The 15,594-nt window shown below is 53.2% G+C and overlaps 2 protein-coding genes across 2 annotated transcripts in view; one reads left to right on the top strand and one right to left on the bottom strand.

Moving 5' to 3' along the window:
- Positions 1–2,077, bottom strand: part of LOC138683026 (scavenger receptor cysteine-rich type 1 protein M130-like) — a 28,982-nt gene extending 26,905 nt beyond the window's left edge. Inside the window, 3 exon segments of the mRNA XM_069774547.1 lie at positions 1,363–1,606; positions 1,874–2,022; positions 2,069–2,077. Coding sequence (XP_069630648.1) covers positions 1,363–1,606; positions 1,874–2,022; positions 2,069–2,077 — 402 coding nt within the window.
- A 6,264-nt stretch (positions 2,078–8,341) lies between these two features.
- Positions 8,342–9,298, top strand: LOC138682953 (olfactory receptor 14A16-like). The gene has a single exon (XM_069774481.1). It carries the CDS (start codon positions 8,342–8,344, stop codon positions 9,296–9,298), a length of 957 nt encoding a protein of 318 aa, XP_069630582.1.
- Positions 9,299–15,594: the final 6,296 nt, after the last annotated feature.

Genomic DNA, 15,594 nt, shown 5'->3' with positions numbered 1-15,594 from the left:
CCCAGGGGGATGTAGCTCAGGGCTTGGCCATCCTGCTTGCTGAAACACATTTAGGCCTTTCACAGCCACCTCCACAATTGATCTTCCACCTGTAACCAGTGCCTCTGACTTCCTGTTTCACCAGCCCCCAAGGACAGTCTCCTTGTCTGGTCATTCCCTCCACGGTCTCTTCAGTGATGTTCCTCAGTGGAGCCTGCTAACACCCTCAGAAACTTTGCAAGTTTGATGCTGACTTTTACTTCTTGAGACGCTTGTTCAATCTTTCAGGATCTGCAGTTCAGGAACTTGGCACCAGAGGGCTCATTAACATGAAAACTCCCTAACGAGCCAAGGCTCTGTGCAGTATTTTCCTTTAGGTCTTCAATTCTTATGTGGTTAATTAGAGAGATTTCAGGAGTGTAGTCAAAGTGGAAAGAGTTCAATACTAAACAATAAGAAAGAATTCTTTTTTTTCCCCCCACTTTTCTTTATTTTTCTGCTCATGAACTATGTGATATCAGAAATCCTCAATTCATATTGATCATCCTAATGGAGTTTGAAAGACTACAAAAATCAAGACCCTTTCCGTCTGAACAATCTCTGGTCATTCTTCATCCCTACCCCCAGCCCCACCTTTTCTCTCAACCACCTGGCACCAACTTCCTCCTGCTTGGAGAACGAGCTGCACACAGGCATGCAGTGACGTAATACATTCAATGGCTCTATATTAAGTCCACATTACCTCCTCTGAAGTCCACTTCCCACAGCGGGTAGCCTTAGAGGAGAAAAAAAAACATTTTTGTGGAAGCAGAGATCTCAGGACCCCCCAAAACACTCCCTGCCCTGCACTCTATCTGTCCATATCTGCTCTTTGCACACAGCAAGTCACACATTGAAGTCACGAGCTTCCCTGATTCACAAAGGGGGAAAAAAAGACAAAGTGCATGAAATGCTCTCTTTTGAATAGCCAAACGGGCACTAAGTCCAATGTATCTGGGACACAGGAGAGTCTTCAAGCAGACTCTGCAATACCTAGACCCACGCATTTTTCATTCCCTGCAGGGCAAAGTACCTGTGGCTCCATTGTCAGTGAAGGCAGGAATGAGAGTGATCCCCTCTAATGTTGGGCACTTTGGGTGCTGTTGCCCAGGCTTCCTTTTCTACCCATATTAGGTAGTCATCCATTATGATCCAAAAACCCCCATGGCACTACGTCTAGTTGAGGTTTGACTGTCTCCATTGTGGACATCCTGGAGCCTTTCTGGGTGCATGTTCCCAGTGCCTGACAGACCTTATAGTGCAGATGCCTTTCTCTTAAGCCTAGTCAGAATTTCCCATGGCCCAGCTTTTTCCCATGGCTGCTCATCTTTCCACTGTGCCCACCTGGGAAGAGTCTGACTCATTCTCCTCTGCACCATCCCATAAGCTAGCTGTAGACAATGACAGGATCTCCCCTAGGCCAGCCTTGAATTTCTGACATCCTTCTCTTTGGCCCAATGCTATCGACCGGTCTTCAGCAGACTCCCCATTTCCAGCAATTGAGGGGTGTTGGTCTTGTGGGCCTAAACCTGTCTCTATAACCGTCGTGCTGATCCCCACCAGGTCCCACTCCAGCTTCAGGAGATAACTAGGGATGTGAAGTCAAGGGTCACCCACCCCATTCCAGGGGTCTTCATTCCAATGAGACAGACTCTGTCCTTGTTACGGATGCACGACTAACCAAATCCAACAGGTGTTAGAACTCAGATTTAGTCTTCAGCAAAAGTTAGTTAGAAATCCGGTAACATTTTATAACACCACAGGCTCAATGATGTAAAGAGAATTAATACTACACGGCTGACCTAAGAATCCTCAGGATTTAAAGTGATGGCTCCAAAACGCGCGTATCACTCACCTAAAAGTGCAGGGGTCTCTCCCTTGAGCAGTTACCTCGGGCAGTGCCCTGACCCGAGGGGGAGTCCCTGACTGCTGACCTGCTGCTCCAAGGAGGACTGCCAACGTGTCGTCCAGCAGGACCCCGTTTATACCCCTGTTGAATCTGACCTGTGGTCATTTAATTCTATTGGTTAGGAGGGTCACCTTGGTGTACCTGGCGCATCTCGACTGGCCAGTTCACATTTCAACCTGCAGCCTCCAGGGTTTCCTTCCCCTTCTCCCTTCCTGGAGAAGTTTTATTTCCTGCTGGCAGGATGGGGGTGTGGGGGGGATGTACTGTCACAAATCCCAACAGATTTGGCTTACAGGAATGTCTTCGAGTAGATTCTGCACCAGCTAGACCCATGTGACTCGACTGGCAAAGCCACCCGCAGCAGGGGGAAACCCCATCTCCCAGGCTGAGACAGGCAGTCAAGATGCAAACATCTGCAGTGCCCGCTTCTTACTGGCCTCCAGACAGTGTATGACCCATTTTTCATGACCCTCTGAGCCTGACTATCAATCCTAGTTCCTGCCCATCTATATTCCATCCATCCATGCATCTGCCCATCAATCCATCCATCCATATGCACATCACTCCCTCCCTCCCTCCAAATGTCCTGGACACAATAATAAAGACACCCACTGATCTCCCCTCATCCAGAAATCTAGCCCTTTCACCCTAGAAAAAAGTGAGGTTGGTCTACCATGATCCACCCTGGATAAATCTATGCTGGCCATGCCCGGTCGCCATCCTCTTTATCTTCCCAGAAACATCATCCAAGAGGACATGCTCAGGGACACCCTGGTCTCCAATAGGAGGTTAAACAGTCTTTTGTTCCCCTGGTCATCCTCTGGCCTGTGTTGGAAGAGAGCTGTCAACTTTTTTGGAAGCCATCAGGGACTTGTCCTGATCTCCAGGATCTGTCAAAAGTGATGCAGAGTGAGCCTTGCTACAAAACTGGCTTCCTCCCTCCCCAGCCTTGGAGGATTCCCCTCTGCTCCCAGGGACTGTTCAAGGCTGACATTCCTCAAGTAACCTCTGACTTGATCCCCACTCACTGCTGGTTGTTTTCCTCCAGGGTCCTGTCACCAGTCACAAAGGCCTGGCAGAAGTCACAGCCAAAGAAGTCATTCAGTTCCTCAGCCTTACCTGCTCCTACACTTTGGAAGTTCAGCAGCAGGCCCACATGATCCCTGTCTATTCTTTTACTGTTAATGCACTAGGATCAGCTCATCTTGCTGCCTCCATCCTGCCCTGCATCTCTCAAGACAATGGGACCTTTGGCTTTGGCACCACCCCTACATCCTGGGACAAGGTTTTGACATTCTGTCGGCAGCTTTCCCTGCTCCCACCTCCTGCCTGCTGCCTTTTTGCCCTGGAGCTCAGTCAGTTCACACAAGCAGCCTTCTGAGAAGGTTGCTTCTCTTCAAAGGAATTTGGGGAGATCATTCTTGTGCTTTAAGGAGGCTGTCCTGCATGGCCTATCAGATTTCCCATGCTCCTTCACCCAACAGAGCTGCTTCCCATGGCGCCGCTTGTCTCAGTCTCCTGAGTGTGTCCAAGTCTTCTCCTCTGGAGTCCCAGGTCTGTGCTCTGCTGCTGGCCTTACTCACTGCCCTTTGGTGTCTCATCTCCCACTAATTCATGGCCATGACAGCCAAGACTGACACTGAATATCATCACATCCCTATTCCTTGTTGGCCAGGATCAGGTCTAGGTGAGAATCACCCTTGGTGGCCCACCTGGCAGCTGCCTGAAGAAGTTGTCCCAATAGCCAACTTCAGGCTGTTGGCACCCTGTTGCTTTGCCTTGCCAGGGAATGCCAGGGCACTTGAAGTTGTTCACCACAGGAACCTGCTCATGAACCTGGAGACTTCCTGGGGTTGCTGACAAAAGACTTTTTCTGTTTCCTCTCCCTGAGCAAGCAGCTTGCAACTTCCAACACAAGGTCACTCTTGCTGACTCCTGCTCTCATCCTAAATGACAAAAGCTAGTCCAACCTGTTGTCTGTCACATAGAGGACCCCCACAAATCCAAGCTTCCCCTTCATACAGGGGGCATAGTCCTCGTCCTCCCTGCTGCTCGCTGGGCAGAGCCTGTATCCCTCCATTGCAGCACCACAGCTCAGCAAGCTGTCCCACCACGTCCCCTTCAATCCCAAACCATCACAGTTCTATGACACAGTTCTCTGGGTCTCCAGCTCCTCCTGGCAGTGCACATTTGGGCGATGGCATCTCAGCTGTGGCAGCGTACTGGACCACAGACTTCTCACAGGGAAACCTGAACGCTGGTCCTGACCAGAAAATTATTGAACATCGAGTTCTTAGGGTTGTGCTGCGCTGCACCCTGCTGCACGCACAGCACAGCCATCAAACCTGTGTTATGCTCTACAGATCCCTTGGCCACAGGACAACCTCAGCAGCATATTATCACATAAGAGCCTGCAGGCAGGTCCCACTCTGTACTGGACATCATGCCTCCTGCTGGTCTTGCCTGTATCTAACAGTGCAGCAAAACATTCTCATGAAAACATCATATCCTTTTGACTGTTGAGACAATGAGTAGAGTTGTTCCTTGTAAGAAAATCCTATAGTAGCTTGAATGACCAAAACAGGAGACTGCCTTCTATGGATGGGGTCTGCATGGTTTGCTGCATTCAGGTAGAAGGCCCGTTCAATGCTACACGACCTGGGGTTCCCACCATCTAAAGGGGCCTGAGATTATCTGCATGGTTCTCTCCTTAGAGTGTTAACGATGATGAACATAATTTTAAAATGGAGCTCACAGTGTCCATGTTCCTTTCTTACTGGTGTCATAACAGACCAGCACATCCTCAAGAAAAAAACACTCTCTCATCACCCTTGCATGCAGCCCCTATGGTTGCCAGGGACTGCTAAGTGTGTAGTTTGCTTGAGTAACCCCGCGCTTGATCCCCATCCACTGCTGGTTGTTCTCCTCCAGAGTCCTGCCTCACAGCTCAAAGGCCTGGGAGACCCGGCTGGTATTAACCGAGGCTGTGACGTAGAGTACCTCAGATCTATCTAGACCTCCTCTTCCTCATTTCAGCAGTGGTCCTACCTTATCTATTTTATTGGTGTTTTCATTGATTGGATCATCAAGGGAGTGAGTAAAAACCCCTGTGCGACATGCTTCCTGTTCATGCAATGCCTGCAGCTCTTGGGTGGAGAAGGAGCAGACCTTGCCTCTCTGATGGCATCTGATGACTGATGCCTCTGACTGATGGCTTTAGTGTATGGCAAACAGGCACCAAATCGCACTCTCTGTGATGCCATCTGGGACGTCAATAATTCACCCACCCTGAATGGGAATTGCTTTCCAGCAGCTCCTGTGAGGTCCCTGCAGCCTTGGCATCTCGTGTAGCTCTGTGGGCCTCGATTTGGACATTAAACAGAGGACGTGCCCTGAATTCTGTTAGGCAGTGCGGGAAGGAACATGGGACACATACCATTATAATCAGTGGAGGTATAGTAAATTCAGCTGATGGAAAAGAGAGAGACCCAGCTTTCGCTATGGTACATGACTGCAATCGTTCATATGAATACCTGTATCAAGTGCCATGGAGATAAGGAGTAGGAAAAGGTTCTTTTGGCCTTTATTTGGGCATAAGCTGCCATGTCACTTGGCCAAAGCAATTTCCAAACCAGGCTCATACATGATTCCCAAGACGTTGCCCTGTCTCTATGAACTTCTGTGTTACAGTTTGCTGTTACCTACGTGTATCTTGGACCACCTCTGGCAGTTCAAATGTCACCAGGGATTTGCATCTGAACACCTGACTCCTGCCTTTCCTCTCCATTAATTCAGATGGGAGCTGAGACAAGGAGCTCCCATGCAGGTGTCCATTTTGCTCACACCTGAACTGAGGCAAGAGGAATCCCACCTCCTGTGGCTTTGTGGTGTGCATGGCAGGGAGCTGAGCCTCCTTCAAATGCCATGAGTAGAAACGCAGGATGAGATGCCTCCATTGACCCCTGGATCCCTTCCCTCAGCAGGGGTAAAGGAGATCCCTGCCTGCCTCTCTCTGGGTATCCTGTCTAACAATAAGACCAAAAAACGTGGCATGTAGATGTAACTTTGTCTCTGAGGCGAGAATTCTTTTAAGGAAACAAGTGTCTGTGTCTAGCTGATTGAGGCATCACCAGTGTTTGCTTCAGCCCGTTTCCCAGCAGGTTCCCCTGGAGGCCCAGGGACACCAGGAGGGAGCCCAGAGGGGGCAGAGAAAGTGCTGCCTTGGGCTGGTCCTCTGCTGCTGAGCTGGGCTGGGCTCCTGGGCTGGAGGGAGCTCATGGCAAGCAGGCAGCACTGCAGAGAGACAGCTCTGCCCAGGAGCAGCTCCTCTGCAAAGCGCAGCAGGGCTGAGGGCACTGCCTGCAGGCACCGAGGGGAGAGAAGTGAGGCAGAGAGAGATGTTAAAGGCAGTCTGGGGTGGGAGGAGACAGGAGAGCTGACCTGGAGAAAAATCTCCACAGCCCTTAACAGGGTAAGTCTCTGGCTGCAGGGCAATGCAGCTGTGGTTCCTGCAATGATCTCCTAAAGCTGGCACATCCCACAGCCTATAGGATCTGTTAGGAGGACTCTCACAGTTTGTGCAGTGTAGAGAAAAAGGACTTGCTTTGAAGCACAGCTTCCCTGCTGCACCCTCAGAGGGACAGGGCATGTCAGCTGCCTTCACCCGGGGATGGCTGCAGAGTGTAAAGGTGGGTGTGCAGCCAGGGGTGCCCAGGGCTGTCCTTCTGAGCAGGGTCCTTGCAGCCAGGGGGCTGTGTGCTGGGGCAGGAACTCTGCTGCTGGTCGGGGTAAGTACTCAGCCTGCCTGGGAAACTCCAACAGCAGAGTGGGGAGAAGCTGTGGGTGGAAGATAAACTTGCAGGAGGGCAGGGTCTTTCTGCTGCTAAGAGGGTGCTTTGTGGATCAGGGCTGCTCACATCTCCAGATCACCCCCAAGATATTTCCAAGGGCACTTTTCAAGGGCAAGGTGAAAGCAAGGATTGCTATAAACATCAGGAGCTTTCCTGAGTTTGTGTTTTCTGTTTCCTACTCTTGGGGAATTTTCAGGAGAAATCAAACAACTGTTGTCATGCTTAAACAGCACACTGAGACTCCTGAGCTGTAACTCTGAGGGATCAGTAAGTCTGACAGGAGCCTCCTGAAGTAGAGCACAGGGACTGAGAACAACTACCTGGCTGTTGTTGGTGTCTGGGAGGTGGCATGTACAGCTGGGTAAGGGTAACTCTTTCCTGAGACTTCAGCTGCCTCTGCCTTTGCCTCTCTGAGCCAGTCGATCAGTGCATTTTTCCTTGCTTCTCCACTAGTCTGTTATTGCTATTGGTATCTTGTTCTTGCTGTCTGTTTCTCTGGGGTGGGAGTTTCAGCTGCAGAGCCACACACTGAACTTGTGGGTCCTCCCATGCAGCTGTGACCATGGGAACAAGGTTACAGGTGTCCAAGCTCTCCTCCAAGCTGTGGGGCTGAGGGCAATGCAGCCTGTGTCATTCCCTAGGAAATGAGCTGACTCTCCCTTCCTGAGATACCATCATCAGGACACTTGGCTATTTTCTTGGGGTGTCCTTCCAAGCTGTGAGCTGCCCTCCAGGATGCAGGTCTGTCCCATCGCGTCTTGGTGTTACCTGAATGCCCCATGGAGAAGCACAGATACAGCAAGACTGAGGAAATGCTGCTGTTTGTGAAATGAACCATGTGTGTCCTTGGCAAGAGGTGGGGTGCAGAGACCTTGAGAAAGGGGGAGACACTTGGTGTTGGACAGTGGGTGACTCTGCTATCAGTAGTGCCTGGAGTCTTTTCAGGCTAACACAGGGGTGTGATTACATTCCATCTCAGAAAGGTGAGAGCTCAGTGTAGCTGGCAACAAGACAGAGTGACAGACCTGCTGCCCTCCCTCTGCACTAAGCCACAGGCAATCCTCTTGCCTCACAGGACACACTTTGTTTTCTCCGAGTAAAGCACAAATGATGAGGGTTTCTGAAATCCAAGAAAATCTCACCAGGTGAGATAGTGGAGAGCTCTAACCCCCCACCTTTCACTCAAACACTGTTTTGATTGTGGTTTCTTAGCACTGGGAGTGCAGATGTAGAGAAACACTTTTACGTTAGAAGCAGTTTCATCTGACCAATTCAAACACCAGGACTGACCCCCCCTCAACAGACATGATTCCCAGAAAGCCACTGCTGCAAAGCAGGGCTGACTCCTTGGCAGCCAATGGGCAGAGGTCCTGCTCCTCACGAGACACGCAGCCAGCACCAACCAGAGCTCCATCCACAGAGCTGAACAGAGATCTCGTTGAAATGGAAACAATGCGGTGAACATGTATTATGAGAAATGGCTTTGATTTTGGTCAGAGACTAATGCCCTAACTTGTCACTGTCCTTGCCTCCCTGTTCAGTGCTCCACACCCAGAGGCAGCAGATGTCCAACAGCAGCTCCATCACCCAGTTCCTCCTCCTGGCATTTGCAGACACACAGGAGCTGCAGCTCTTGCACTTCTGGCTCTTCCTGGGCATCTACCTGGCTGCCCTCCTGGCCAACGGCCTCATCATCACCGCCATAGCCTGTGACCACCGCCTCCACACACCCATGTACTTCTTCCTCCTCAATCTCTCCCTCCTTGACCTGGGCACCATCTCCACCACTGTCCCCAAAGCCATGGCCAACTCCCTCTGGGACACCAGGGCCATCTCCTATGTAGGATGTGCTGCACAGGTCTTTCTGTTTGTCTTTTTGATCTCAGCAGAGTATTTTCTTCTCACTGTCATGGCCTACGACCGCTACGTTGCCATCTGCAAACCCCTACACTACGGGACCCTCTTGGGCAGCAGAGCTTGTGCCCACATGGCAGCAGCTGCCTGGGGCACTGGTTTTCTTTATGCTGTGCTGCACACTTCCAATACATTTTCACTACCCCTTTGTCGAGGCAATGCTGTGGACCAGTTCTTCTGTGAAATCCCCCAGATCCTGAAGCTTGCCTGCTCAGGTGCTTACCTCAGGGAAGTTGGGGTACTTGTAGTTAGTGTCTCTTTTGTATTTGGGTGTTTTGTTTTCATTGTGCTGTCCTATGGGCAGATCTTCAGGGCCGTGCTGAGGATCCCCTCTGAGCAGGGACAGCACAAAGCCTTTTCCACCTGCCTCCCTCACCTCACCGTGGTCTCCTTGTTTGTAAGCACTGGCATGTTTGCCTACCTGAAGCCCCCCTCCATCTCCTCCCCATCCCTGGACCTGCTGGTGGCAGTTCTGTACTCAGTGGTGCCTCCAGCCTTGAACCCCCTCATCTACAGCATGAGAAACCATGAGATCAAGGATGCCCTGAGAAAACTAATCACTGGATGCTTTTTAGAAGGAATAAAGTGCCTGTTGTCTTTGGCATAGGTCTCATAATATATCTCATTACGGGGTCAGCCTTTTCTGGTATTTCTTTTATGAATATTTTGGGTTTGATGGCTTCTTTAATACTTTTGGACTGTTATTTTTGTTTGTTTGTTTTGTTTTATTTTACCTATCTGAATGCTTTCCACTAAAAAATGTTTTATTGCTCTTGTTTCTAATTCACAGTCTATCCAGATTTTCTGTGACCTGGATGCTGTGCAAATGAGGAGCCGTAGCCTCTATGTGTTTAAACAAAATAAAGGGCCCTGCAGTGACTTGTTTTTCTGAGATCCTTCCTCCAAGACCTTCTCTGCAGCTGCAGGGAGCAGTGCCTGTGTGCAGAGGGGAAGAAGAAAAGAGTCCCAGCACAGCAGCACTGCCAGGGAGCACCAGCACTTCGTCTTTCCTGAGCTGCTCTCTTCCCACTTCCATGCTTTCCTTCTGAACCCTTTCGTTGGTGGAAGGCCTGAGTGCTCTTCAAGCATGGTTAGAGTCCTGCTGTGTGGCAGGCCTGTGACTGCAGGCAAGGACAGGCAGTGGGCACTTGTGTGACAGAGCTGGCCTCCATTGCAGCATTTCCATCATACAAGGGGATCTCCTCAGGCCTTGTGCCACAGATGCCCCCCACCCCTGGGGCTCACCCCTCTCCACCCTGGAGGAGCTGCTGTGCCCTTCAGAGGGTCTGGGGCTGTGGGGTGAGTGCCCAGAGCTCTGCTGCACCCTGTGGTGGGCACTGCTGTGGGGTCATGCCAGACTGGGCTGCACTGGGGAGAGGGCAGGGGTGGTGGAGACAAGTGAAGGGAAGTGGGGAGAGTTTAGAGGGAGCTGTGCTGGGCTGGAAAGTTCCCAGGAGTGAAAAATATCAGTGTAGAGGTTGCAGAGTGTGACCATGCAGGGCAAGGACTGACACCGGGGGTTTGTGTTGCAGAGCCAGGGCTTGCTGAAAGCATGGAAGTCATGCAGGTGCAGGAGAGAGAAGGCCGGTCTGTGGCCTTGGTGGTGTGGACAGACAGGCAAGGTGGCTCAGGGTCTTTGTCACTCCCAATGTCTCTCATTTGCCATTTCCAGCACTTGCTGGTCACCCCATATTTAAGGGTGAGATTTGCTGTGAGGCCATCTCCACCTTCCTGCTGAGTCAAGGGCTGGTCTGGGGGAACAGGCAGCCCTGCCCAGCCTCATTCCTTCCCCAGACCCTGGCAGACCCTGGAGCAGAGCTGTCTGCAAAGCTCCACATGGGACAAGGCTGCAGCAGGGCAGGGGTCGGGTGCTGGGGAAGCTGCAAAAGTAGGAGGGTCATGGGGGGACTGTGATCTGAAGGCCATCATAAGGATCACAATGAGGGGAACTTTCTCCACCCCTGACTCTACCCTCTGACGTGTGGAAAACAGACTCCACAATCAGTGAGATTGTAAAGTAGGTATGTTCATTCAGCGCTGGGCAGCACGGCGAGTAGTCCCACCAAAGTCCTGCGCGCCCGACTCGGCAGTTCGCCTCAAGTTTATACAGTCAGGTATTACATATTCACGACCTATTCCCGCTTCATATTAAAATTAGCTCCGAGAGGTCATTTCCATAGTCTCCTCTCAACTGCGCCTGCGCAGTGCCTCTTTATGGTGGTCGTCTGGTGGTCGCGGAGATGAAGATAGATGACTCCTCTTCGTCACCGCTAGTAACCTCTTTCCTTGCGCAGGCTCAGTGTTTTCTTGGTATTCACCCAAGCCGCAAGACCAGTCTTAGCTGGCTCTTGGGGCCTGCTCCTGCTTCTTATCAAGGACTGTCTCTACCTCATTGGTTGGTTCTTGGGACCAGCTCTTCTTATCGAGGACTGTCTCTACCTCAACTAATTTCAACAATGTAAGCACTAAACATCATCTTTCATCCCCCTTTATTATGTCTACTGAGATTCTTTTGAATCCTCTTGTCTCACTTTCCTCTCTAACTGCACGGGCGGTGTAGACCTGGCCTGCCTATCTGCACGGGCAGGGTAGACTTGGCCTCCCGAAGGGCGCCGGTGGGTTGGACCAGGCCTTCCTAACCTCGCAGGCGGGGTAGACCTCACCTCCCTACCAGTGCTTGTCAGGCATAACTGGCCTCCCTGCTGCACCGGTGGGGTAGACCTGGCCTCCCTACCCGCACAGGCGAGGTAGACCAGGTCTCCCTACTGACAAGCGCAGGGTAGATGTGGCCTCCCTGCTGCAGTGGTGGGGTAGACACAGCATGCCTAGCCACACAGGCGAGGTAGACCTGGCCTCCCTGCTGGCGCCGGTGGGGTAAACCAAGCCTCCTTAACCACGCAGGTGGGGTAGACCTGCCCTCCCCACCAGTGCCTGTGTGGTCGACCTGGCTTCCTAGCTGATCTGGCTGTGTAGACCACACTTCCCTACCGGCAAGGCCCTGGTAGACCTGGCCTCACTAGCCGAGCAGGCAGGGTAGAACAGGCCTCCCTACCCGCATGGTGCGGTAGGCCTCGCCTCCCTAAGCATGCGGGTGGGGTAGACCTGGCCTCCCTAACTGCATGGGTGGGGTAGAACAGGCCTCCCAACGGGTGCAGGTGGAGTCGTCCTGGCCACCCTGTCCGCGCGGGCCTGGTAGAGCAGGCCTCCCTAAATGCACGGCCAGGGTAGACCTGAACTCCCTAACCGCACGGGCAGGCTAGACCTCGCCTCCCTAACAGCACGGGCAGTATAGACCACGCCTCACTAGCCGAGCGGGCGGGGTAGACCTGGCTTCCCTAACTGCGCAGATGGGGTAGACCTGGCCTCCCTACCCACGAGGGTGGGGTAGACCTTGCATCCCTACCTGATCCTTCGGGGTACTACCGTTACCCCTACTGGTACTCTGGGGTAGTACGGGTACCCCTTCTTATACCCTGGGGTACACCTGCTGTCCCTACTGGCGCTCCGGGCTAGACCTGGCGTCCCTACCTGATGCTCCGGGGTAGTAGCGGTACCCCTACTGGTACACCAGGGTACACCTGCTGTCCCTACGGGCGCGCAGGGGTAGACCCGCCCTCCCTACCTGAACCTCTGGGGTAGGCCTGGCATCCCTACTCATGCAGACAGGGTAGACCAGGCCTCCTTACCTGTGCGGGCAGGGTAGAACTGGCCTACCCAGCCACGCAGGACGCGTAGACCTGGCCTCCCTGCTGGCACAGGCGGGATAGACATGGCCTCACTACCCATGCAGACAGGGTAGAGCTGGCCTCCCTGCTGGCACAGGCAGTGTAGACCTGTTCTCCCTACCTCAAGGGCAGGGTTGACCTGGCCTCCCTACCCACGTGGACAGGGTAGGCAAGCCTCCCTGCCGGCAAGCGCAGTGTAGACCTGGCCTCCGTGCCGGTGCAGTCACAGTAGAACTGGCCTCCATACCTGATCACTGGGGGTAGGCATGGCATCCCTACCTGATCCTCCAGGGTAGTACCGTTACCCCTACTGCTACTCCAGGGTACTACCGGTACCCCTACTGGTACCCCTGGGTACACCTGCTGTCCCTACGTGTGCTCCGGGCTAGACCTGGCGTGCCTAGCTGACACTCCGGGGTAGTACCGGTACCCCTACCTGATCCTGCGTGGCAGTACCGGTACCCCTACTGGTACGCCGGGGTACACCTGATGTCTCTACAGGCATGCGGGGGTAGACCTGCCCTCCCTACCTGACCCTATGAGGTTGGCCTGGTATCCCTACCTGATGCTGTGGGGTAGGCCTGGTGTACCTACCCGCGCGGACCGGGTAGACCTGGCCTCCCTGCCGACAAGGGTGTGGTAGACCTGGCTTCCCTATCTGAGAGGATGGGGTAGACCAGGCCTCTCTTACCAGCATGAGAGAGGTAGACCTGGCCTCCTTACCACCATGGACGGGGTAGGCCAGGCCTCCCTACCTCAAGAGCAGGGTAGACCTGGCCTCCCTACCCGCGTGGGTGTGGGACACCTTGCCTCCCTACCTGCGCTAGCAGAATAAACCTGGCCTCCCTATCGGCAAGCGCGGGGTCGACCTAACCTTTCTACCAATGTGGGCGGCATAGACCTGCCCTCCCTACTCATGAGGGTGGGGTAGACTTGGCCTCCCTACCTGACCATCTGGGGTAGACCTGGTGTCCCTATTTGATCCTGCGCAGCAGTACCGGTACCCCTACTGGTACTCTGGGGTACACCTGCTGTCCCTACAGGCAAGCAGGGGTAGACCCACCCTCCCTACCTGACCTTCTGGGGTAGGCCTGGCGTCCCTACCCATGCGGACTGGGTAGACTAGGCCTCCCTGCCAGTAAGGGTGGGGTAGACCTGGCCTCCCTGCCCGCGCTGGTGGCATAGACCTGGCCTCCCTGCCCCCACCGGTGGCATAGACCTGGCCTCCCTGCCCACACAGGCGGGGTAGACCTGGCCTCCCTCCCCACGTGGACAGTGTAGACCAGGCCTCCCTACCTGACCCTCTGCAGTAGGCCTGGCGTCCCTGCCTGACCCTCTGGGGTAAACTTGGCCTCGCTACCTGATGCTCTGGGGTAGGCCTGGCATCCCTACCTGCGTGGATGGGGTCACCAGGCCTCCCTGCTGGGAAGGGCGGGGTAGACCTGGCCTCCCTGCCAGCGCCGGTGGGGTAGACCTGGCCTCCCTACCTGTGCAGACAGGGTAGACCAGGCCTCCCTACCTCAAGGGCAGAGTAGACCTCGCCTCCCTACCTGACCCTCTGGAGTAGGCCTGGTATCCCTACCTGATGCTCAGGGGTAGGCCTGGCATCCCTACCTGATCCTGCGCGGTAGTACTGTTACCCCTACTGGCACTCCATGGTAGTACCAGTGACGTGCAGAAAACAGACTCCACAACCAGTGAGATTGTAAAGTAGGTATGTTCATTCAGCGCTGGGAAGCACGGGGGGGTAGTCCCACCAAAGTCCTGCGCGCCTGACTCAGCAGTTCGCTTCAAATTTATACAATCAAGTGATACATATTCACAATACGCCTATATATATGCATGACCTATCCCCACTTCATATTGAAATGAGTTTTGAGAGGTCATTTCCATAGCCTTCTCTCAACTGCGCTTGCGCAGTGCCTCCTTATCGTGGTAGTCTGGTGGTGGCAGAGATGAAGATAGACAACTCCTCTTCATCACCGCTAGTAACCCCTTTTCTTGTGCAGGCTCAGTGGTTTCTTGGCGTTCACCCAAGCTACAAGACCAGTCTTGGCTGGCTCTTGGGACCAGTTCTTCTTATCAAGGACTGTCTCTGCCTCAGCTAATTTCAACACTGTAAGTGCTAAACATCATCTTTCACCTCCCTTTATTATGTCTACTGAGATTCTTTTGACTCCCCTTGTCTCAGTCTGCCCTTGGCCCTGGTGCCACATCTGAGGTGCTGCAGTCCTAATGGGCATCAATGCCCACCACCTGGGGTGTGGACAGCAGGAGCCCTGTGTGCCATGACAGAGCTGTGAGATGAGTGGAGTAAGAGCTGAGGTGAGGAAGGACAGCTCCCATGGGTTATTTGGTGAATGGAGACACAACATGCTTAGGAGAGGAGATGAGAAGTGGGGGATGACTTCTGTGATGTCAGGGCAGTTCAGATATATATGGATGCTCTCTATGGGACAGGCAACTGATTAGGTGGGAGCTTCTCTGTGAGTCAGCTTCTGAATAGGCCATCCAGTCTGATGCTCACCTGGACCTGGAACTCCCAGAAGAGGAAGAGCTGGTCAAGGATGTGAAGGCCAGTGTCAACCTTGGCCATAGTGACCATGAAATTTTGGTCTCCCAGATCCCCAGGGATGGAAAGAAGGAGAATAGCAGAGAGCAGACCCTGCACATCAGGGAATGAGAATTTGGCCTATTGAGGGCACTGGCAGGTGGGGTCTAAGATGGCAGTGTCAGGGCCCTGGGCAACATTACCTGCGGCTTCCACCCACACCTCTGTCCATGGGCCCAGGAGACAATTGAAGCCTAGGCCTAAGTTTCAGCCCCAGCTCGGTCTATGCTGTAGGGCTACTGGTCTCCAGACACAGCCTTGCCTGTCCATGGACCTTGTTGATTCGGACTTGCAGGCTCACTTCCCACCTTGATTCTTTATGGGTTGCACAATGGAAGGACTCTGTGGCCCTCCAAGTGCCAGAACCCAGCTGATTCATGGAGGCCTAGGGCCTTTCTGCTTCCTTCCTTCCTTCCTGTCATCACTTGGTCAGGTTTTGGGAGGAGAGGAAGGAAAAGCAGGGGTGGTTTCCAGGTGCCAATGATTGAACTGGGGGAGCAGAGCTATCACATGTGAAATGATCTAAAGGCTACGCCAGTTCAAAACTGTTATCTTCTGCTGCAATTT

This window comes from Haliaeetus albicilla, chromosome 30, assembly GCF_947461875.1.
Source record: "Haliaeetus albicilla chromosome 30, bHalAlb1.1, whole genome shotgun sequence".
In the NCBI taxonomy this organism is placed as follows: domain Eukaryota; kingdom Metazoa; phylum Chordata; class Aves; order Accipitriformes; family Accipitridae; genus Haliaeetus; species Haliaeetus albicilla.
The sequence above is the reverse complement of the archived record's forward strand: the minus strand, read 5'-3'. Positions and strand labels throughout refer to the sequence as shown.